The 22,590-nt window shown below is 50.3% G+C and overlaps 1 protein-coding gene and 1 long non-coding RNA gene across 2 annotated transcripts in view; one reads left to right on the forward strand and one right to left on the reverse strand.

The window, feature by feature from the left end:
* Nucleotides 1-21,966, reverse strand: part of ABTB2 (ankyrin repeat and BTB domain containing 2) — a 186,459-nt gene extending 164,493 nt beyond the window's left edge. The window contains exon 1 of the mRNA XM_019975495.2: nt 20,632-21,966. Coding sequence (XP_019831054.2) covers nt 20,632-21,514 — 883 coding nt within the window. The 5' untranslated portion in view covers nt 21,515-21,966. The remainder of the gene's footprint in view (nt 1-20,631) is intronic.
* Nucleotides 3,804-6,220, forward strand: LOC109569784 (uncharacterized). Its single transcript, XR_011570907.1, has 3 exons — nt 3,804-3,915; nt 4,427-4,618; nt 5,977-6,220. It is a non-coding gene; the product is annotated as an uncharacterized lncRNA (long non-coding RNA).
* Nucleotides 21,967-22,590: the final 624 nt, after the last annotated feature.

Consider the following 22,590-nt stretch of genomic DNA (forward strand, 5'->3'; position numbering starts at 1 on the left):
ACCTCCTGGGGTGGGAGTGTTTTGAATCTTGATCTGGACCTGGAATGGGCCACACAGGTATGTGCCTGGCAAAGATTTCATCAAATTGTACACCAAGATTCTACCTTTCATGTACCTCCATTTAAAACTAGGGAGAAAAACAGAATGCCTCAATCTCAAATCACACAGTGAAGATCCCCACATTGAAGCCAGGTGTCCTTACCTCCAAAGCCTACGCTCTCATCTCCTCCACTTTCACGGATTCAGAGGAGAGGGGTGAGACGTAGGATCTTTAATGCCCAGAGGCCAGGGACTTACAAGCACATGACTGGGGTGTCTCACAAGCCCCCCCGACAATGCTTCCCCTTTCCCTTAAGAGAAGGAGCCACAGGCAAAGAAAAGCCACAGGCAAAGGTCATGATGCTCGGGGGTGGCAATGGAAGCAGAGAGGTCTCAGATCATACCAAGGCAAATATCATGAGGTCCAACCCAAACATTTCCTTCCCTCGGAAAGAAAATCTCCTGGCTAGCATGAGTGTTCAAGTGGTTCCAGTGAAAGCCTCTGTATCTAGCATAGCATGGGCAGAAACAAACCTGTCTTTGTCCAGCTGCTTTAGACACACATGGGAGCTCATGTCCAAGACCGGCCCAGAAAACCTAAGAAGCAAGGCAGCTTAAATACCCACTCTGTTCTGTGTCACCATGTGGAAGCCACTGTGGCTGGAGGCGGAAAAGCATGGTTCTCGGGGTATTTTGCACAGATGACAGGCAATCTCAGGCGGTATTAATGGTGGTCTGTGCCATGAGGTGCTTCACAGGGTCATGACAATAGTTACCACCTATTGAGAACCCACTATTATTTTAGCCTCAGTTACACAAATTGAATGTATCCTAATGCTTGGTTCATGACCATTTTTAGTGAGGTACAATAACGTGAATTCACCTCTAAAACAAACGCTAGAGCCTTGACAATTGCTTCCCTCCCCCTTATCATCAGTTCATCCCTTTCCTTCTCTAGACCCAGTGTGACCATCATTCTATCATCTGTGTTTTCCATTCCTCACTTCCTCCTTTGGGTCTTCCCCGGTGGCTCACAGGAGCCACAGGTTTGCACTCTGGGTCACGTAGATCCCTTGGAGGAGGGAATGGCAACCCACTCCAGTATTCTTGCCTGGAGAATCCCATGGACAGAGGATGTAGCAGGCCACAGTCCACAGCGTCTCAAAGAGTCTGGCATGACAGAAGTGACTAAGTATGCATGCACCAACCTCTGCTTTATGCAGTATTTATTATAGCTGTGATGAACTTCTCCACTACATTTTAAAAATTTAACTTTGTAAAACTTGTACCAGACTGTATGTAATCTTTTGAGGCTAATTTTTATCTTCACCTATTATATTTCTACGGTTCATTCAGCTCCTAGTTTCCCCCTATTCATTCATTGCCAGCTAAGCCCATGCACCTTGTCAGAAGCTTTGCTTACATTTTTGCATTTCACCTTTACAACAGCACAAGGCAACTACTGTAGTCTCTACTTTATAGATTAAAAAGCAAAATAAACAGGAAGAGGGGCTTCACATTTTAAAAAAATCAGCTTAGTTGGGATTAAACCCAGATTTATCTCCCAAGCCCTTGATCTTTCCACCATAATGCTCAGCATGTGCTCATGGGTGAGCGGGCTCCCCATCACAGTATAGAAAGGGTCACCAAAGACGTCTCACCCCAAACAGTCACTGCCATCAGCATTATAATGGCCACTGCACTGGGCACTTCCATGCCAGGCACTGATTTCAGGCATCTTAGAAGGTAGAATTCCTTTAATTCCTGCACCTATCACACGGGGTAGGTAGTATTATTTCCATTTTACAGACAAGTAAACTGAGGCAAGGAGATGTGAAGCAATTTGTCAAGGAAGCAGTGGATCTAGGATTTGAATCCACGAAGCCCAGCTGTACATCCAAGCCCTCAATCACAAAGCTGTATGCTTCTCAGTCTAGACAGGAGGATGGCCATCTGAGTACAAGTGACTAGGAAGGATGCTGGCAAAGAGGGGCCTGTGCTGAGTCTGCATCTGCGTGGTAAGTATGGCACACCCAGACCTGACTGACTTGTCTATGGAGGCAGGCCCTGACCCCAGGCCGCTTTCCCCAAAGAGCTGCATGCAGGGGCCAAGAAGGGAAGAAGGAAATGCTGGGGGAGGGGGAGGGGGGCAGGGAGGGGGCGGCGGCTCATGACCAACCTCTGAAAACCAGGGCTAGCAAGGCCAAAGGACAGGGTCTTAAAGAGATGGCACAGAGAATCCCTATGGAAAACCTGACATTCTACTTATAAGATTCTTATTCGATATACTATCAATAACCTAAGGATTAATGTTTAAAACTCTAGCCACCTTTCAGAAATGGAAATTATAGGCTCTGAGGTCTGGTCACACTAACCTCAACCTCCAGTTCTGTCACATGCTGTGTGTGACCCTGGAAGTCAAGTGAAGTGAATTGAAAGTTTCTCAATCATGTCCGACTCTTTGCAACTGTAGCCATGGACTGCAGCCTACCAGGCTCCTCTGTCCATGGAATCATCCAGGCAAGAAAACTGAAGTGTGTTGCCATTTCCTTCTCCAGGGGATCTTCCAGACGCAGGAATCGAATTCGGGTCTCCTGCATTGCAGGTGGACTCCTGCACTGCAGCAGAGTCTACCAACTGAGCTACCAAAGAGGGAAGCCCAAGTCGTGTAAAGTGTCTCCAGGCCTCAGTTTTCCTTATCTGGAGAGTGGAAATAAGTAATAGAACCTACACCTTTAGGCTATTGTGGGGATTGCATGAGATAATCCATGCAAATCATTTAGAATTGTCCTGTCTCATAGCCAAAGATAAATAAATATCAGCTTAAGATGAATATCAGCCTGTGTTTTTATCTCCATCACCTCACAGCTCAGTTGATAATGATTAAACAAGATAGTATCCCACAAACATTGGCTCTCTTTTCCAAGGCAACACAACACCCTTCCCCACCTCCTCCTGCTCAGGGACCTACATCTCCATCCCACTGTTCCCAGAGGAGACCCTCGCAGACCAGCCTCACAGGCCAGCTCTAAGGGAGCTTTTGCCCAGTTGCTGCTGCTGCTGTTTAGCTGCTCAGTCTGTTGCTCAGGTTGCCATTTGCCCAGTGCATGTTCTTAAAGGAGCCTCGAAGGCAAAACCCAAGTCTAAGTGACAGAAGACGGGATTCACCTGAGGCGCATCTTAAAAACACAGACATCCTGGTCCCACTTCTAGAGATTTTTACTTAATACATCCAAGGTGGGTTCCAGGTGAATTGTTAAAGTATTTCAGCAATAAGCCAGGCCTGGAAATGACTGATTTACGTGGTTTCTGCATCTTAGGAAGGAGGGGAGCGTGTGTGGACTTGTGCTATACATACACACACGCACACACACTCCACTGGGTTCTTTTGAGGTTTGAGGGGCCCCAGTGCTAATGGCCGGCTTTTCTTGGTGACTCAGCAGTAAAGAATCTGCCTGCAATGCAGGAGATACAGGTTCAGTCCCTGAGCCAGGAAGAACCCCTGGAGGAGGCATGGCAACCCCCTCCAGTATTCTTGCCTGGAGAATTCCATGGCCATAGGCCATGGGATCATAAAGAGTCAGACACAAATGAGTGACTAAGTGGACAGTGGAAGACATCACAGTACAGATAACTAACAAGGCCACTATTTGCCAAGAAGAGTCTGAGTTATCCATTAACCAGGGGTGATCTATCAGTGCCTGGAAGCCACACAAAGGACAAGGGTTCGGTCAGCCTGGGAGGGCCCACGATGGGGCCCAAGTTAGAGAAATGTCAACACAGTGATGTAATATCCTGGCCCCCAACTTCCTTCCCTTAGAAGCTTCCGGTTGAGTGGTGCCTCCCCCAAGAGAGCCATGAGCAGAAGGAAAGCAGGTATGTCACCATGGCTAGTGGCATCTGGATCCCCCTGATTTTAAACCCATCTCTTGTAACAACTGTGATGAAAATTACTCGATTCCCTACATACGGTTCCAAGCCATTTGGATTTTGTTACAAGAGGCAGATTTAGCACATGCTGGATGTGGACAAATGAGTGGTAATTGCATAACTCCCTGGGCATTTCACACCACAAATTAATCCTATAGAAATAATCCAGTTCTCTCAGATTATACCGGTTGACTGGTGGTGCTGGTCATACCACCAGCAGTAAGGAAGCAGGCTGGTGGGTAGCAGGTGAGGTACTGAAATGACAATTGCACAGTCATGCTGTTTACCCCTTCCATCTGAAAGACAGACAGACAGACAAGGAAAGGAGGGAGGGAGGGAGGGAAGAAGGGAGCGAGAAAAATACAAACAAAAAAGACCACAAAGAGACCCATGGTATGCAAATTTAACTTAAGACACTCAAAGAGCTAAGATTCACCTAAAGACCACTTCTGAGTAGACAGCTAATACGCCCTCAAGAAGAAAATGCAAACAGCCCCTGAAAATGAAAGCACACCAAATGCCACTGCCGGGAACGCAACGAGGATGAGGACGGCAGAGATGGCGATGGGCGGCATTGGCCGTGGCACCTGGAGGTCGCACAGTGTCAGGCACCAGGCTAGGTGCTTTATCCTCACCACCACCATGCCAGGTAAACTCTTACACTGTTCCCATTTTAAGGATGCGGAAACTGAGGTGCAGAAAGGTTAACTAACTGGCTATATTGTAGGGAATATGCTATGCACAGGCCTGTACTATAATTAACAGGGCTTCTTTGAAAAACAAGAATGACTTTCTCATCACCCCGAAGCAAAGGGCTGGGAGCAGTAAAAAGTATGTCATGGAAAGACATCTGGTCCCGACACTATATGATTTGGGCAAGTGAGTAGTAGAGTCAGGGCTTGAACCCAGGCTTCAGAGGTGAGCAAACATCCTCTCAGACCCGTTCTATTCCTCACATCAGAGAGGCCTCTCCTGGTCCTACTCTTGATAGGGGATGTTCCTTTCAAAGTCATCCTCTGCCAGAATTCCACTGAGGGCTCTCTCAGGCCCAGTCCTCATATAGCAAAGAGCACAAAAGGACCACAGGGCAGGTACAGCACTAACAGCCTTAATCTCTTGGATAAACTTCAACCTCCAAGAAGCCAAAGACTCTGGAAGGAGCTCACCTGGTGGCAGTTCTCTGAGTGGACACGACGGGTGGGCTTTTGGCAAAATACCTCTGAAAAGAGCTCACCTCAAATAGTAGAAGGAATAGGCAGTTCCTGAATGAGAGCTTCTAGTTCAGAGAGACCTCTTCTGACTGATGACAAAGGGTTACCCAACCAGCCCTGGAGGAAAGAAGAGACTTGGAGGAGAAAAAGCAGACCTCAAGTTCAAGCCCCACTGCTTGGTACTAGGAGCACCAGCAGGGCCAGTAGCAATAGTGTCCCCCCAAGCCTGTTTCATTGTCTTGAAAATAACAGTGAAGTAGCTCAGTCCTGTCCGACTCTTTGGGACCCCATGGACTGTAGCCTACCAGGCTCCTCCGTCCATGGGATTTTTCAGGCAAGAATACTGGAGTGGGTTGCCATTTCCTTCTCCAGGGGATCTTCCTGACCCAGGGATTGAACCCGGGTCTCCGGCACTGTAGGCAGACGCTTTACCATCTGAGCCACCAGGGAAGTCAACAACTCATTTGAGTCGTTGAAAATGATGACGAGGACTCAAATGAGAAAACCTATGAACAACTTTGTAACACATGTAAGTTGTTACCATGTGTCAAGCATTCTGCTAAGGGTTGTATGTGTACTTTTTAATTTTGTTCAACCCTCACAAAACCCCTACAGGGTACTTTAAGATCACCAGTTCACTGATAAGGGACAGTGATAACTTCAGAAGCTAACTTGCTCCAGGCCAGGCAGCTTGGAAATCATAAAAGCTGACCCTGTGGTCAAGGGTCTAGAGGTTAGAGCCACACAACTCCATGGCCTTAATCTCCACATCTATGAATCTTGTTTCTGCACACAGATGGCTTCAGAGAGGCTGGATAATGGTAAAACTTTTGAGACCTGTGAAAACTCAGCTGGCCCCAAGTGACCAACCAATGACTCACTTGGTGGCCACATGCCCCATGGAACGTCTGCGGTGATGGAGACGGTTCATACCTGCTTTGTCCAATCTGATAGCCACCTGCCTCCCATGACCGGTGATCACTGGAAATGTCACGTGCACGATGTTTTAACCATGTTGAATTGTATTAAATTTCAATAGCTTCACAAGTCTACTGGCTGCTGTGTTGAGTAGAGCAATTCCTCTCCCTCTCAGTATGTCAGGTGTCTTGGCCCCCATGCTGGGAAGACTGTAAGAAAACATGCGCTTCCCAGGGCAGACCTTAGTGTGAAGGAATAAAACAAATTCTTCCTGCCCCAGAATAAACATCATCACTATGATTTTGGAACCTCTGCAGCTGGAAGAGAGAAATGATGGATTGGAAAACCAATGGCCTCGTCTCGTTTTTTTTTTTTTCCTTTTAAAAGAAAAAAAAAAAACCAACTGTATTGAGCCTCTAATTAAATTACTTAGGAAAGGTTGTCACTTTTTTGGGTGACAAATTCTTTCATCTTATGATGACACAAGAGCTAAAATATGGTAGAAAGAAAAAACCAGAGGGTAAACAAGAAGAGGCCCAGCACTCTCTAAGGTGTCATAAATCAGGAGGAAATAGACTCAAGAAGCTAACCGCTTCCAAACTCTCTTCCTCTGAAACTATTTTAAGCAACCCACACAATCTCTCAGAGGTTATTTCATTCACAGCAACAGAAGAGAAGCACCGTGCCTCGCAGAATATGGCTTTAAACTCCCAGAGAAACAAGTATCTACACCACAGCCCTCAGGCGGGTCAGGCTGGTCACCCCTCTGAGCGACGTTGCTATTTTAAGGTACATAAATGGCTTGGTCCTTCGGAAGCCGTGAGGGATGCTTTTCCTCTAGCCCTCTTGGACTAACCCATTCATTTCTTGGCTCAGGAAATCTCTGCATGTGCTTCACCCCCACCCAGGCTGCCGCTGAGGACAGAGGCAGCCTGGTGAATGAAGACCTCTGAGCCCAGCTGATCTGCCAGCTATGCTATCTTGACCTCTCTGAGCCCCAGTCTCTTCAGCTGTCAAGTGAGATTAGTGAAGTGAAGTGAAGTTGCTCAGTCGTGTCCAACTCTTTGCGACCCCATGGACTGTAGCCCACCAGGCTCCTCCGTCCATGGGATTCTCCAGGCAAGAATACTGGAGTGGGTTGCCATTTCCTTCTCCAGGGGATCTTTCCGACCCAGGGATCGAACCCAGGTCTCCCGCATTGCAGGCAGATGCTTTAACGTCTGAGCCACCAGGGAAGCCCCAAATGAGATTAAGAAGACTACAAACCTCACCTGGCAATCATAGACTACTCAATACCATACACGTGAAGCATGTGGCAAGGGCTGGGACTTTGTAAAGGCTCAACACGTAGCAGGTATGCGCTGGAGATCGGAGCTGAGCATTGAGTTTCTCAGCTTCTCTGGGTTGGGAGGCAACAGGGTGTGACTGAGTGGGGAATCAGGGGTGAGGCTGCCGGCGTTTATTATCGTTCCTACCTGTCATTAGCTGTATGACTTTGAACAAGAGACTGAAATTCCCTGAGCCTTGGTTTCCTCCTCTGAAAGATGGAATTAATCTCCCTCTTTCAGCAGCAGGCTGGGTAATGTCATTACATGGTGCCACTGCCATTCTAGATCTAACCATGCTCTTTTCATGAGAACCTCACAGCTCAAGCTGCTCTTGGGTGTGTTTTGGTGATCCCGCCAGAGGAGCAAGCCAAATCAGCATGGCTGGGAAGTGAAGGGAAGTCACCATCCTGGGTGGGGCAGACTCGAATGCTCTAGAACAATGATTTCGTTTTACCACGAATAATAGCTAATGTCTCAGTGCTCAAAGAGCATCAGACTCTCCCAAGAACTACCACCCACACAGTCTGGTTCCTATTCCAGACCATTTATATCAGAATTTCTGGAGATGGGGCCTTCACACACACACACACTTTTTCTTTTTAAAAGCTCTTCAGGTGATTCTAGTGTGAATCCAGGGTTAAGAGTCCCTGAAACAACTCTAAGTTAGGAACCATGGTATAACCATTAAACAGAAGAGGAAGACTGAGGTTCAGAGATGACGTAACCAGTTGGCTATCAGGCAACGGTGACTCTCAGATTCCATCTCTTAGCCACCGATGTCACCTGAGCAGCAGGGGTCAAGTCATCTCACCGACACCTGGTTACTCCCAAGGTCTTTCTGAGACCCCTCCAGGCCCCTGTGCCCTCTCAAATCACCCCCAGTGATTCTCTTTCCGGCTAAATTTCTGACCCAGACTTGACCTCCAGGAATCCAAAGCTGCTTGGAAATGGAAACTCGCTTTTCCAGAACAGAAGGACACATGTTCAAAGTCACAACAATCCATAGAACAACTGGGCCTAATTAAACAGACCTCACACTAATGACAGGAAACAATGCATCTGACGATCTTCATTAAAGGCTGCTGGCTGCCTGTGAAGACGCTAGAAGACAAAATTTCGGGGGGCTCTTAAGGCCATCAACCAAAGAATGATAAGACTGAAAATTAAATCTGCACTGCCTGACGTCCGAACCGGCCCTGCTGCGCAGTGCCTATCCTCCGGGAAGGCAAAGGAGGGCAGCGAGTCAATCCACAGTGACTACAGGTGTTCGCCGTGGCCTTTCCTCCCAGTCAAGGGGACAGGCGGCCACCCTCCTGCTTGATCTCTCTCTGTATCAAGTTTGAGACAAGCAACCAAAACCACACCTGGGTCTCTGGCTCAGCCCTGCTTCTTCCGTACAGAGCTGCTCCCCTTTCAATCCACGACCACTCTCTCTTTCAGTTGCTCAGACCATACACCTTGGGGGGTCACACGGATTCCTCACTCATGCCTCACATCCAAGCTATTGGCAAGTCCCGCTGGCTCGGACTTCAAAATGCACCACTGGGACTTCCCTGGAGGTCCGAGGGTTAAGACTTCGCCTTCCAGTACAGGCAGTGTGAGTTCAGTCCCTGGTCAGGGAGCTAGGATCCCGCCTGCCTTGCAGCCAAAAACCCAAAACGTAAAACAGAAGCAGTATCGAAACAAATTCAATACAGACTTTGAAAATGGCCCACATGAAAAAAATCTTAAACAAACAAACAAAACATACATCAATAACCTCCTCCACTGACACCCAAGCCACCATCCTCTTACCTGGATCACCACCAAAGGGTCCTGAGCAGTCATGCTGCACCCCTGCTTGATGCTCCAGTTCATTTCCAACATGGCAGAGAGCGTGATCTTGTTAAAATGTACATCAGACCATGTCATTCCTGGGCCTCGGCCCCTCCAGGGGCTCCCAGCAGACTTAGAATTGGAAGCCAAGGTGCCACGCAGTGGCCTCCAAGGCCCTACCTGGCTGACCACTCCCTCCCTCCCGTCTCTGATCACATCTCCTTAACACATATATACCCGGCTCCTGTCACGTGTCCCGCCGGCCTCCAGGGCCTCACCCCACACTTGCTGCTCCCTCTGCCCAGAGCTGTCTTCACCAGCCTGGCAGGCCTCACCGGGTCTCCTCCAGCAGGCTTTCCTCCTCCTCATGATCCTCTGGGCCTGCACCCTCCCCTCCTTCGAGTCTCTCATATTCATTTGTTCTAACACTGCACACAGGAAATCCTCAATACATACATGCTGAACAAAAAAGTTGATGCACTAGAAATCGAACTCTTAGCGTCTCCCTGGATCCCAATCCCCAGACCCTCCCACCATAACCACCCTGTGTCCTGCAAGACCAACACGGTAGAAACCACGGCAGCTTCTCCCAGGATAGTTACAAGCATCCGTGGGACAGGTGGTGGTGGCAGAGGGGTGGGGCGTCTCTGTCATCTTTCCGGGGGAGCTCTACCCCGGAGGCCCTCTCACCTGCTACTGAACTGGGTCCCGACACAGCCCTGGCCTGCCTGGCTCATCCTGCAAAGATCGCACATCCAGGAGAACAGCTGCGAGCAACTTGCTTCCAAATGGTGTCCCCACGTACAACGTGGTTTTCCCGGCTGCTGAAATGAGTTAAAGCAGCAGCACCGGGTCTCTCTCTTCACAGGAGCCACTTTTTTTCAGTCATGACTTCTGCTTCTCCAGCACATTTGATTCACCTTGAACTTGGGAATTCATAGAGTTAGACGGGCCGCGGTGGGGAGAGGGACAAGCCGCCCCGCTCACCCGGCTCTGGTGGGGACCTCCCCAAGCCCTGCTCAAACTCTGCGACTGAAGGAAATCGGGGTTCAGAACCCGTACCCCTTGGGCTACCGAGCTGCCCATCTCAATTTCAGAATTCCTGGCAGCCTGTCATCCTCACTTTCTCTCACTTTCCCTGCCTTTGAAGAACCGGCCCTGCCAACTGCAACAAACAGCATTTAAAAATATCTTGCTGGATTATACTGCCCTGCCTTCTAAATTCCTCACAATGCCTGTCTCTGTCCCACACAGTATAAAGAAGGGTGTAGCATATTTAATTTTTTTTCCCTAGCTGCTCCCTGCTATAAATATCTGAGGCCGGGTAGGCAGGCTGCAGACACCGGCTGCATGAAGTCACCTCGGGGCTGATCCCACCACCCAGCAGGCCAGCCAGGACCTGGACGCAGCTGCCGAGCACTGGAGGGGTGGGTCGGCCAAGAGTAGACAGGACTCACCTTCTGAGGAAAGTGGGGGAAGAAAACTCTAAGCAGAGTAATCACAGTTAATCCTAATATACAAAGGATGGTGTCTGGTCCTACTACCCGGGCCATCTTTTCGAGAGCTTGGCCAGCCTCATCCCGGGCCATTTCTTTCCCAAGGATACTAATTACAGGGCTCGACCTTAGGAAAGTGACTTCACAATATCCACATGGGGTCTAGAAACATTGTCGGAGACAGAGGGGCCCTTGGAGAATCTAGTCCAACCTCTTCAGGCCACAGATAAGTAACAGAGAGCCAAGAAGATGGAGTGATTCACTCCAGGTCATGGAGAGGCCAAGCTCCAACCCAGAATTTTCTGGATCCACAGCCTTCACTCTCTGAACCGGACGGTCCACAATGCTTGTGCATATACACTTGCTTGGTCTGTGAAACGTGTGTTCATGAACAGCTCTCACTGCAAATAATGCTTTCACTATCTTAAAAGATACAGGAGAAAAGCTGTAAAAATTTCAACAAAACTTCGCTGCCTCAATTTTAGGGACGATTTTCATGCACTAATAGACCTGTTTCACTCTCCTTGTGGTCCTCTTTAATCTCTCCCCACCCCTAGCCTTCTGCCTCTGGTACTTCCAAATTCAGCTTTCCTATGTAATTTTTTCATCATGAACCTGACCACCCCCTACCCCTAACCTCTTGCCTAACTCAATTTTAGAAAACAATGGACTAAAACCATTAACCATAAATGATTGTATGTGTGTGTATATATATATTGTGTGTGTATATATAGAGAGAGCGTGCAAAATATTCAAGAGATTTCTCTTTCAAGTGACAAATTCCTTTGTAACACTGGGGTCAGGAAAAGGTCTAACACCCTAGTTATGGGCTAAGCCATTGATGATCTTTTTCATTTCACTACTGTCAGCGGAATTCAGGTGGACTCTAGGGAGTTCAGTCAAGGTGGCACTGAGCTCAAAGGTGGTTTCCACAATATCAAACAGTTAACAGGACTGAAATCTTGATTATCAGTGCTCTGGAAACACCTTCAGCACCTTGAGAAGGTGACTAAATCTCTCAGAATTGAGCTGTTGTTTTCAAAATGATATGCTCCAAACTGGAAGCTGAACATACCAAGCACAAATCTAAAGTTCTGGGACCCTCTTATCCTGTTTTCTGTCCCTCTCTGCCTCTATGTTTGAGAATCCTGCCTTGGCAAGAGTCAGGCCAACAGCCTCATTTAACAGGTATGCCAGCCCCAGTCTTCATTCCCTGTTGGGAATGCTTTGGCTTGAAATGCTACATTCAGGGCCTTGCAAGAAATGCCAGGTCAGAAGTCAAATTGCATGAGGGAAGTAAAGTTGATGGCAGCCTCGCTCTTCAGGCCCTCTCAAACCAGGTCTGCTGGGGTAAACGTCTTCTTTCCTTACTTGTAGTCTTAGGACAGAGGCCGGGGGGCATTTCTGAGGTCAAGCTTTCAATCAACAAGAAGGGTAATGGGAGGTCTGAGGCTGTGGTTACGATGCGCTGGGGAGCAGACACACTCCATTTCTGAATTATAAAAATGAGTTTTGGAAAACTCTCTTCCTGAGCTCTGGCAGGCTCCTGAACATCTGGATAAAAGATGTGGGAAAGTTTTCCTCTCTGCTGTGTTATCTGCCCTGCTCCTCCTCGTCATGTGTCTGAACCTTCCAGCCAAAGAGGGTCACTTTTCCAACACACACACACTGGCTTCCAGGTCTTTGCTCACACTGTTCCCTCTGCCTGGAAGCCTGCATGCTCTCAGCACCACTTCTCCTTCCCCATCACAGCCCGGCCCGCCCAAGTGCCCCTGACCACATGCCACATCCTCCACAAAGCATCCCCGACTCCCTCCCTCCCACCCAGCCAGGGCTCACCTCTCCCCTTTGAGCTGTGCAGTCACCCAAAGCTTCAAGGTCCCCATCTATGGGGTGGACAGTATATCTGTCTTACAGAGTGGCTTGGGAGGATTAAGTAAAATGGCTCATGAAAAACACCCCTAATGGGCAGGGGGGAAGATGTGGCTTTAGCATCACCTGTCATTTGAATGTAAGGACCCTAAACATCCTTGGAAGGATCCATGGACATGCTTTGCTTTCCCGGCGTGTTTGCATGGTCACTCCGTCATGCCTGACTCTTTGCGACCCCATGGACTGTAACCTGCTAGGCTCCTCTGTCCCTGGGATTTCCCAAGCAGGGATACTGGAGTGGGTAGACATACCCTTCTCCAGGGGATCTTCTCAACCCAAGGGGCGAACCCAGGTCTCCTGCATTGCAGGAGGATTCTTTACCATATGGACCACCAGGGAAGCCCCTTGCCGTCTCTACTAGATTCTAAACTTCTTGATGGGCAAGATCCATTCCCGTCCTCCTCCCATCTGTCTCCGTGGCCTTGGATGTAGCTGGCGCTCGGCAAGCAGCTGATTAACGAGGCCGGCGTGGCATTCCTCAGGCTTACTCGGGTGGTGTTTCTGAAGCTTCTCCTCCCAATTCGGGAAGCTGCTCCAAGCCTACCGCCAAAGTTGCAAAACCATTTAGGCCTTTTTTAAAACAAGCAAGAAGACCACAAAGTATGTTTACATGACAGGCCGGCAAACACAAAACACCTGCTGTCCTGTGGCTCAGGGCTTGGCAGCTGCACGAGGCAGGGTCTCAGACACACAGCAGAGTGACTCCCCAGCAGAATGAGCGCAGCTTTGAGTCTGCGCCATCACTGTCCTCCGGCAGGGTCAGCCTCGAGCTCAGAGGGAGGGTCGGCTCTCACTGCCAGCCCGCTTCAACTTGAGGCCAAGAGGAGGCATAACCGAGCAGGGTGCAAAGGTGCCTTTTCCAGATTCGGTAACTTCCTCCTCCCAATTAGTCACCCAGGAAAGCTGTGTGACTCATCCTTGTCACCCTGGGATTTGGGTCACGGTCCTCCCCTGCACTACCAAAGCTCCCTCCTGCAAAAAGTGAACTCGACGGGTGCATGCAATACAGTTTGCAAAAAATGTAACAGTGATTAGAATGATTGTTTTATGTGCAGGCCCAGTGCAAAGTCCCTTGCAGAGACCTTTAGTAAATCCTCCCAAACATCCTACGAGTTGTGTACTCTTTTCAGCTCTACTGCAGAGCAGTATTTCTCAACCAGGGGCAATTCCGCACCCCCTAACAGACATCTGTCAGTGTCTAGAGACATTTTTGATTGTCACAACTGGCCAGCTGGGGTGGGGAGAGTGGGGCAGGGAGGATGCTACTGGCATCTAGCGGGTGGGGGCTAGGATGCTGCTAAGTATACTTCAGGGCACAAGACAGCCCTGCAACACAATGTACCCAGTCCAGGGATTCCCTGGTGGCCCAGCAGTTAAGAATCCGCCTCCCAAGGCAGGGTATGCAGGCTTGATCCCTGGTTGGGGAACAAAGATCCCAAATGTTGCACAGTAACAAAGCCCTTGTGTCACAACTAGAGAAACCCCCACGTGTGGCAACTAGAGAAAAGCCCGTGCACCACAACCAAGATTCAGTGAGGCCAAAATTAAAAAAAAAAAAAAAAAAAAAGCGATGCAGTCCAAATCCTGTTACGGAGGAAGAAACCAAAGCATAGCAGTGACCCTGCCTGGGATCATGCAACTCACAAGGGAGGGAGCCAGGAATGACACCCAGGCCGCCCCACCCTGGGCAAGTTCTCAACGCTCATCCCAGCGTCAGCTCTGACGTCCTGGGAGCAGCGAGTATTCACGGGGCATAACCGCCTGTGGATGAGAGCCGGCCCCGCGCTTTATAGTCGCGGACTTGAAGTGACTTGCTCCAGGCCCTGGTAAGAGGCAAGGCAATTTGGGACCCAGCTCAGACTTCAAAGCCGGAGCATCTCCACGCTTGCTACGCCGATTCCTTCTCTCCCTGTGCTCCCGGCTCTGACGCTTCACCAACGGCCCAACACGGTAGGGGACTCAGAGGAAATCAAAGGCCCCTTCACAGAAGACTTTCTGCCGGCTCCAGAGCAAATGAGTTGAGTGTCCTGAGGCCAGTGGCCTAAACATGGGCTCCCTTTGGGTTCTTTCCCGCTGGGTGTCCTCCTCCAAGCTGGCTCTCCCTGTTCTTGGAAGATGGAGGCGGCAGCTTTTCCATTCGGCTAAGCTTGTTGATCACTCGGCAGCTGACACTGGGCGGCAGAGCTCCCCACCCCTCAGGAGTAGCAATAAAGGCGCCTGAAAATGGATGCCACCTGAGGGACACTCTGGGCCCACCAGCAAGCAGCGTTTAAACAGCATAACACATCCTCTGGAGGGAGATCCATTCTTGGGCCTTGATGCCTGGTTTTCACCTTGGTTGTGAAGATTCTCTGGCCTAAAGGATGTAAAGTGCCTGGACACAGCAGGCCATTAACAAGCAAGAGCTACGATAGGGACCACTGAGTCTGTGAATCTGACCCTCGCCTCCACTGGCAGAGGGGCAAATACTGCCCTGTCCCTCTCTACCTTTGTTTCTAGGACTCTTCACAGGCCTAGGGCGTGAGTGACATGGGGCTTGGCCCTGGGCCGGCCATCACCAAGCTGTGAATCCTGTGTTCCCAGAGACCCTCCTGTGAAAGAGCATCCCACTCGATGGGTTTTTATAGGCAGTGGGCAAGATCCCAGATGAAAAGGTTTCTGAGCTGTGCAGAGGTCAGGCCTGTTATTACAGCTGGAGGAGTGTGGCAACAGAGACAGAGCACTCGCCCACAGCCCCAGCTGGGGGAAGGACAGGTACTGATGGGGAAATGGGATAAGGACCAGCCTGAGGATTTGCAGCCCAGTGTCCCTGGCTTATTTCAGACCTGAGACATTGTCCATGCATTCCTGGATGAGGAGGTAGTTGAATGCCTTAGTGCCATCCTCAGACTGGAGGCAGATGAGGTGCAACACAGATGCAACCTCTTCTGAGCAGTGCTGCGCTATGCTCACTCAGTCGTGCCCGATTCTTTGTGACCCTATAGCCTATAGCCCACCAGGCTCCTCTGTCCATGGGATTCTCCAGGCAAGCATACTGAATGGGGTTGCCATTTCCTTCTCCAGGGGATCTTCCTGACCCAGGGATTGAACTTGGGTCTCCTGCATTGGCAGGTGGGTGCTTTACCACTGAGCCACCTGGGTAAGCCCTTTGAGCAATAGTCATCCACAGACTGCCCTCTAGGGCAGCTCTGCAGGCAAGATGGGGTTGGTATTGCTATTCTTAGGGGAACTGAGTGCCTCTTTGAACTCAGTCTTCCTGTGGATCTATCTGTGGCCAGTTAGACGGCTGCTGTGAAACCCCCACTTGTGGGTACTGCACACTGAAGGAAGCCCCTGTGACCCGAAATCCTTATGTACACTGACTCATCACAGTGTAGGGAACCCTGCTCACGATTAGAGGATCAAAAGATTGAATGATGTCCCCATGGTTTGGGTACCCTCCAAAATGCTGCCTCTCTTCACCGAGAACTTGAAATTCTCAACCACGGTAGAAAGCTGGGAAGAGTCTTCTGAGGGGGTCAAAGGATTTCAAATGAAGTTCTGGAATTAAACATTTTGCATGGTGGGATCAATCATTTGTCCGACTGCCACTCCTGGAGTGTCGCTCTGTGCCAGACCCCGTGGGAGGCACAGGGGAGGCACGGATGCCCATGAGCCCACAGAGTGATGGGGGTGACACGCGCAGGAAACGACTCAGGAACCTGCCCTGGGTGTGGGGAAATTCACAGAAAGGTGGCCCTTCCGCTGGTGTGGAGGCAGGTAAAACTCCTGGAGGAGGCCGAACAACCCCACTTTGTTCTTCTAACAACTTAAAGCTGGGCTGCATTTCTCAGGCATTCAAGGGGGAGGGAAAAAAAAGTCTGCGTTTCCACAAGCTTGCTTTGTTTCAGTTTTACTAGCTCTCTTGGCTTCAATAAAACAGTTAAAAAGGAGGGTAGCTGCTCCCCCTCCCCAAACCACGCAGGTGTGGAAACTGATTAAACAGCAACTAGCGGCTCAATTAACCCTTGCTCCTGGAGTTGATTATCACAACGGAAACCCATCCTATAAGCTCGGTGTTATATGAGTCCCACAACTAGAAGAGCTTTCTAGACGCAGCCCTTTCATTTCTCCGCTGCAAATGAGATTGTTGGGATTTGCCTCAGCTGATAAATAAGCAAATAATTCAGAAAGGTCCTCACTTTTTTTTTTCCTTTGAGATCCTTAGACAGCAGCAGTATTGATATATTATCTATTCCTAATGAAATTTCAGAAAGGCCTTCCTTGGCCATCATTTAAATTAGTCCCAGTCGTACCATCCCATTACTTTGCTTTTGGTGATTGTTAATAACAGTTACTGCTAAAAGTAACTCCCTATTTGTTCACTTTTTCCTTGTCTCCTCCATTAGTTCACTTCATGAGAGGAGGACCCTCCCCCTCCCCCAATTAATCCACAGTACTTTTAATAGTGGTGCAGACAGGGTCCGTGGTCAATAAATATTTGTTGAGTGAACCGCAACTATTTATTAAGCATTTACTATGTGATTCAATCTTTAAATCTATGATATCATCCAGTCCTCACACCAACCTGAGGAGTTAAGTGCTGTTATTATCCCCCATTTTACAGATAACAAAATTGAGGCTTAGAATGGTTAAGAAATATGGCCCAGGTCACTCATAGAAATAGCAGAGGTGAGCTTCAAATCCTTACTGCGATTCCAAAGTTTTTGCTCCTTACCATTATGATGGAGCTCCTTTCATGTACATCCTGGTTACTACTTTGGAGTAGGAATATTCTCATCAAAACCCTATCATTTAACCTAGCATCTCTGAATGGAAGGAAATTCTCTCCAAGGCCATGGACATTCGTGAGCATTTAGTAAGAAAAATGGCCAGGGAGAAACCCCAAGCGATGCTCAGCATCAAACTGACATACAACAATGAGCGAGGGAGGGAAGAAGGGAGGTGTGGATGAGAGAAGCTTCTATTTTCTGCCAGCTCCCTGTTTATAAATACCACTCTATTAAAGTGGTTTTTCTACCTCTCTTAAGGAAGCCACGAAGATAGCATCACTTAATGACACTGCCCTGGGAACAGGCACATCGATACCAAATGAGCAAGCGATATATAACTCCTGCTGCACTATGAAGCTGAGATCATGTTTTATAAACACCATAGAACTTTTATCATCCATCTTGGGTTGAGCAAAACCATATTTGCCCAGTACTCTGAGTAATGGATTGGACTAGATGGATTAGGGTTCTTGAATTCCCGGCTGGAAGACATTAAAAGTTTAAGAGCCCTATATAGCTGACTCAAATGCATGTGCCCTTGCCGTATAATTAGCAGGCATAACAACAATAAATATATAATTTGAAGGGAAGACCAGCAGGACAAGACTGTGAGCCAGCAACTCTCCCATGTGTGGCCATCTGCCAGTTAGACTTCAGCTGTGTAGACGGTAACCTTGCTGGCCTTGGCTTATTTCGGTACAACAAAGGTTTAGATTCTCTCCACTTCCTTCCTAAGCAGTTTGTGCTTCCCTCTGAAGTCAGCTCTCGGGCATAAGTAATTCATTGCCTCTCTACTAGACATTCATTTCACTTTGTCTAAAGGGACTTAATAAATGAGCCTGGTTATTGTTTCCTGGGGCCACCCTCAGGTTTTCATGTATAAAAAATGAGCATCCATATTACTCAGGGGAAGCAAATAGTCACCTGTCTCACTGGAGAGCTCCCTGGAGACTGAGAAGTGAGCAGAGGGACACGCTTGCTCTGGGCATCCTGGAGATGTGTGTCTGTCACACAAGAGCCCTGCTGTCTCAACTACCATGGCTTAAGAAAGATTGTTTGGGGGTGTCGGATGGAGGGGAAGAGGTCAAATCACGGGGTCAAAACCCCACCCTGTAAAGAAAATCCCAAGGAGTGATGACCCTAGATAGGAAATAAGCCCGTTCACGGAAGACACCTGTGTTCTAGCCACTTGTCACATTCTGAATTTTCAGAGGGCCCCGAGGAGGCAGCTGCTCTTAACAGCTTCAATTCACAGTTAGAACAACCGAGAAGCCTCTCAACCTGAGGGGCACCAGTTCTGTGTGAAGGGCATGTTTTGTTTGTTTCTCACCTATTATCCACCTTAGGCCTTGTTTTTTTCTTCTAGGAGTCTTCCTTCTTTGAGTTCAGACTGGGCCTCCCCTCAGCCAAAAGTTCAGGCTGCTTCCCCTGGGCTCTGACAACCGTATGGAAATCCCCCTGCCCTCCACTTCCTCTCCTGGAGCCTGTGTTCTCTGTGCTGATGCCACAAACCTGCAGGGCAAAGCACAATTATCAGCTGTGACATCATCAGCTGAGATTCTGGACTGACCTCAACTCTGACCTAAGAGGAGGAAAATGAAAAGGCAAGTGCTCTTCTTGCCATTCCTGGCATCTCCTTTCAGTTGTGTCAGAATTGAAAACAAAACCCAAGAAAGTCAAAGTCAGCCATGTGGGTAGCGACAGACTGTCTTCAAAATGAAGTCTTTAGTTGTCAACTGCTCCCCTTGGAAATTGGATCAATGAAAACAAAGCTGCTTCCTCTCCTCCGGTGGCTAAAAGCTTGAACTCTGGAGCCTGCCTGGGTTCAAATTCTTGTCACTTAATATCTGTGTAAGCTTGGGTTAATTACTTGACTGCTGGGTACCTCAGTTTCCCCATCTATCTAATGGGGATAATACTATAGGTACCTACCTAATAGGGTGGCTGGGATTACTTAAGTTTATATATTAAACTTAAGTTTATATTAAAGTGCTAGAAACAGAGACTGACACACTGTTAAGTGCTAATTTAAGATTTTTGCTATTACAATTATTTAAAACCACACTTAAATATGACTCCCTTTATGCCTTTTCCATACCCACCTGGCCTCTTCCTCTGTACCACTTACTTGCCACTGAATGCAGCCCCTAAAATCGCCCTCCGATCAGACTGTAAGGATGTTTAGCCAAAGTATCATTCTAGAGAACTGATGGTTTGCTGACTCCTGAAGTTGGAGTCTGGTAGGCAGTTTACTGTTGAACCCAGGTCACACCGTAACCTTTCCAGTGAAAAGGTCAAGTGCTTCCCTACCACTCTTTGCACTGAAGCTATGTCCTCTTTCAGAGAAAGGCAACTACCCAAAGGTTTCTTTCTGGCACTTGACACCGTGCTGTCTGCCCATCCCCCACCCCGCTTCCCCCTAGCTCGGTTGATGACTATGGGGTCATCCTTTCAGCAAAGTCTAGAAGGTCATGCACTTAATACAACATAGGGTTTTAATTAATTGCTCACTTGGTTGGTGACAGCTTGGAAAACCAGGTCTGGGAACTGGCATGTGATTCCCTTTACTGGGAAGGGGGTTCAGAAGTCACCATGTTCCATAACCCTGGGCTCAGAGTCAAGAACCCACCACTACCTCTCCACCTTCCCCCAGAGGGCCCTGAAAGGCATCCTTCAACCCAGCAAAGCTCAAGGTGGCAGGGCCAGGTCCAGGGTATCCACTTCCCCTCCTTCCATCCCACTTAGCCAAGACTTTGCAGCCCAGACCCTCTGGCTGCTGCTACTGTACTCGACAGAACTAGGACCGAACCGTAGTTGATCTACCCAGTGGTCCGGAAAAGAGGCCAACTACAGACCCATCAAGCAAGGTAGAGGGCCACAAGGCAGTCCGCTTCACGCCAAGAGAGGTTCAGGGATGGCTTCATCAAGAGGTTCAATCAGTGAATGGCCCCCAGCAGCGACAACACGACGCAGAACAGGAAGCAGAAGATCAACCACTACTTTGCCCTCCGAAAGTCAGTCGCCGAAAGAAGAACCTCGGGAAAGACTCCTTAATGAACTCCTCTACCCAAAGACCAAACGCTTTCTCTCAGGTCTTGAATCTCCTTGGTCCTAGGAAATTCACCCCCTGCGTAGCCCAGGTTGGACTTCCCCCCAGCCCGGTCCACGGGCCCGGAGCCCGCGAGCTTACCATTGGCGTTCTTGCCGCAGATGAGATGCTCATAGGGCTGCAGGACTCCCCAGAGCTCGGCGTCATTGTTGATGACCATCTCCAGGGCCTCAGCGGACACCTCCCCGCCTCCGGCCCCTCCGCCGTCGGGGCTCTGGCTGGCGAGCACCCTGGCCCGGATCTCTTCCACCAGATTCTCCATGCAGGCGGTGAGCGAGATGGCCGCGTACTCGTGGATTCGCACGGAGATGCGGGTGTCCACCATCCAGCGAAAGAAGCGGCCCACTGAGAAGGTGAGGCCGCAGCGCGCCGACTTGCCCCGGCGCAGCCCGTCGCCCGCGCTCATGCTGTATAGGGACAGGGCCTTGACCGCGGCCAGCGCGCAGCTCTCGGCCAGTGCCCAGCTGTGCACCAGGCGCACGGCGCTTTGCACCTCGAAGCGGGTGCACTTGGCGTGCAGCACGCTCAGGCGCTGCGCCTCGCGGGCCACCCGGATGAGCGCCCGGCGGAGCAGCCCCGCCAGGCGCCTGACCGCTTCGGCGGAGAACAGGGGCTGCCGCCGGCCGCCGGCACCTTTGCGAAGGACCCGGGCCACGTCTCCCTCGGTCCAGGGGAACTCCTCCAGTTCGGGCAGGCGCGGGCAGCGCGAGAAGAGGTCGGCCACTTCGGGGTCCTCGGGGAGCACCGTGTTCACCGTGTCCCAGCTGTTGTGGCGGCTGTTCATGGAGCCGGAGTAGCACCACCAGGCCGCCCCGCGGTGTTGCTGCGCCGAAGAGTTGAGCGCCTGCGAGTTGGACTTGGAGGACGAGAGGCTGAGCGAGCGGCACGAGTCCCCGGCCCCATACCCGGAGTCCAAGGTCAAGTCCTCCAGCGTCTTCAAAGTCGAGCTGTACGTCCCGGCCATGGGGAGCCTGCCCGGGGCGGCCTCGCCGAGCGAGGGGCGCTCACAACTCCATGCGCCCTTCCCCAAGTGGGCAGAAACAAGCTCTAGGCTCTCCGGGGCGCCCTCCTTTCTCTCGGCACCGCGGGGCTCGGCGGCCGCATCGCCCGCCCGCCTACCCGGCGGCCGCAGGAAAGTGGGCGAGATTCGCGGCGGCCAGAGCCCCACGCTCCCGGCGTCCCGACTCCGAGCTGTCACTGGAACGATCCTCCGCTGCTCCTCCTCCGCAACCCGCCTGGTCCACCTCAGCTTTCCTGAAGCAGAGCGTCTATTCTCCGCAGAGAAGGGATCCCGAGAGAACAGGGCGGCGGCGATCGAGGGAGGCGGCTCCCGGCGTTGCGCGAGTCCGGGACCGACCTGCGAGAAAGCTCTCTGCAAACTTCTGCGCGGAGCCAGCCGCCTGCACAGCTGGGTACTGGGCTGCTGCCGACATGCAAATAACCCGGGCGGCCCACCAATCATCGGCCGCGACGGGCAGGGGCTACACCAATGATCTCCCAGAGGGGCGGTCACTTTGCTGATTTCACTCTGCCGCCGGTGAAACCCAGCGCGGGCAGAGGCGGGGCTGGAGGCGGAGGGTCTGGAGGAGCCGCCGAGGGCGCGGTGGAGGAGGGGGAAAGAGATGGCGAGTGAGCGACTGGGCGGGTGGGAAAGGGGGGATCGAAACGTTAGGCTAAGGAGCTGACGAATTAAAGAAAGAGGTAAAGGAAAAGCCACTGTGCGTTGCCACCTTCCCGCCGTCCAGGCTTTGGGCGTCCGCAGCTCCTTTTCAAACCCTTTTGGTGCCAAACATCAAAGCCAGCGAGTCGAGTATGGGTAGGGAAGCAGGAGGGGTTGGGACTAGAGGAGGGAACCGAGGCCTGGGGGAGGGGACCCAAGTCAGACGCCCCACCTCGCTCTCAAGACTTTCTGCCAAGCCCCTCCCGCTTTCCCGAGACGAAACTCCAGTTGTATTTGGAGGGAGGAGTTTGCCCGTGTTTGCTTCTCTTCCCAAATTCGTCTGGTTTTCTTTACGTTGCTTTCTAGGCTCCAATCAGAAT

This window comes from Bos indicus, chromosome 15, assembly GCF_029378745.1.
Source record: "Bos indicus isolate NIAB-ARS_2022 breed Sahiwal x Tharparkar chromosome 15, NIAB-ARS_B.indTharparkar_mat_pri_1.0, whole genome shotgun sequence".
Classification (NCBI taxonomy): Eukaryota; Metazoa; Chordata; class Mammalia; order Artiodactyla; family Bovidae; genus Bos; species Bos indicus.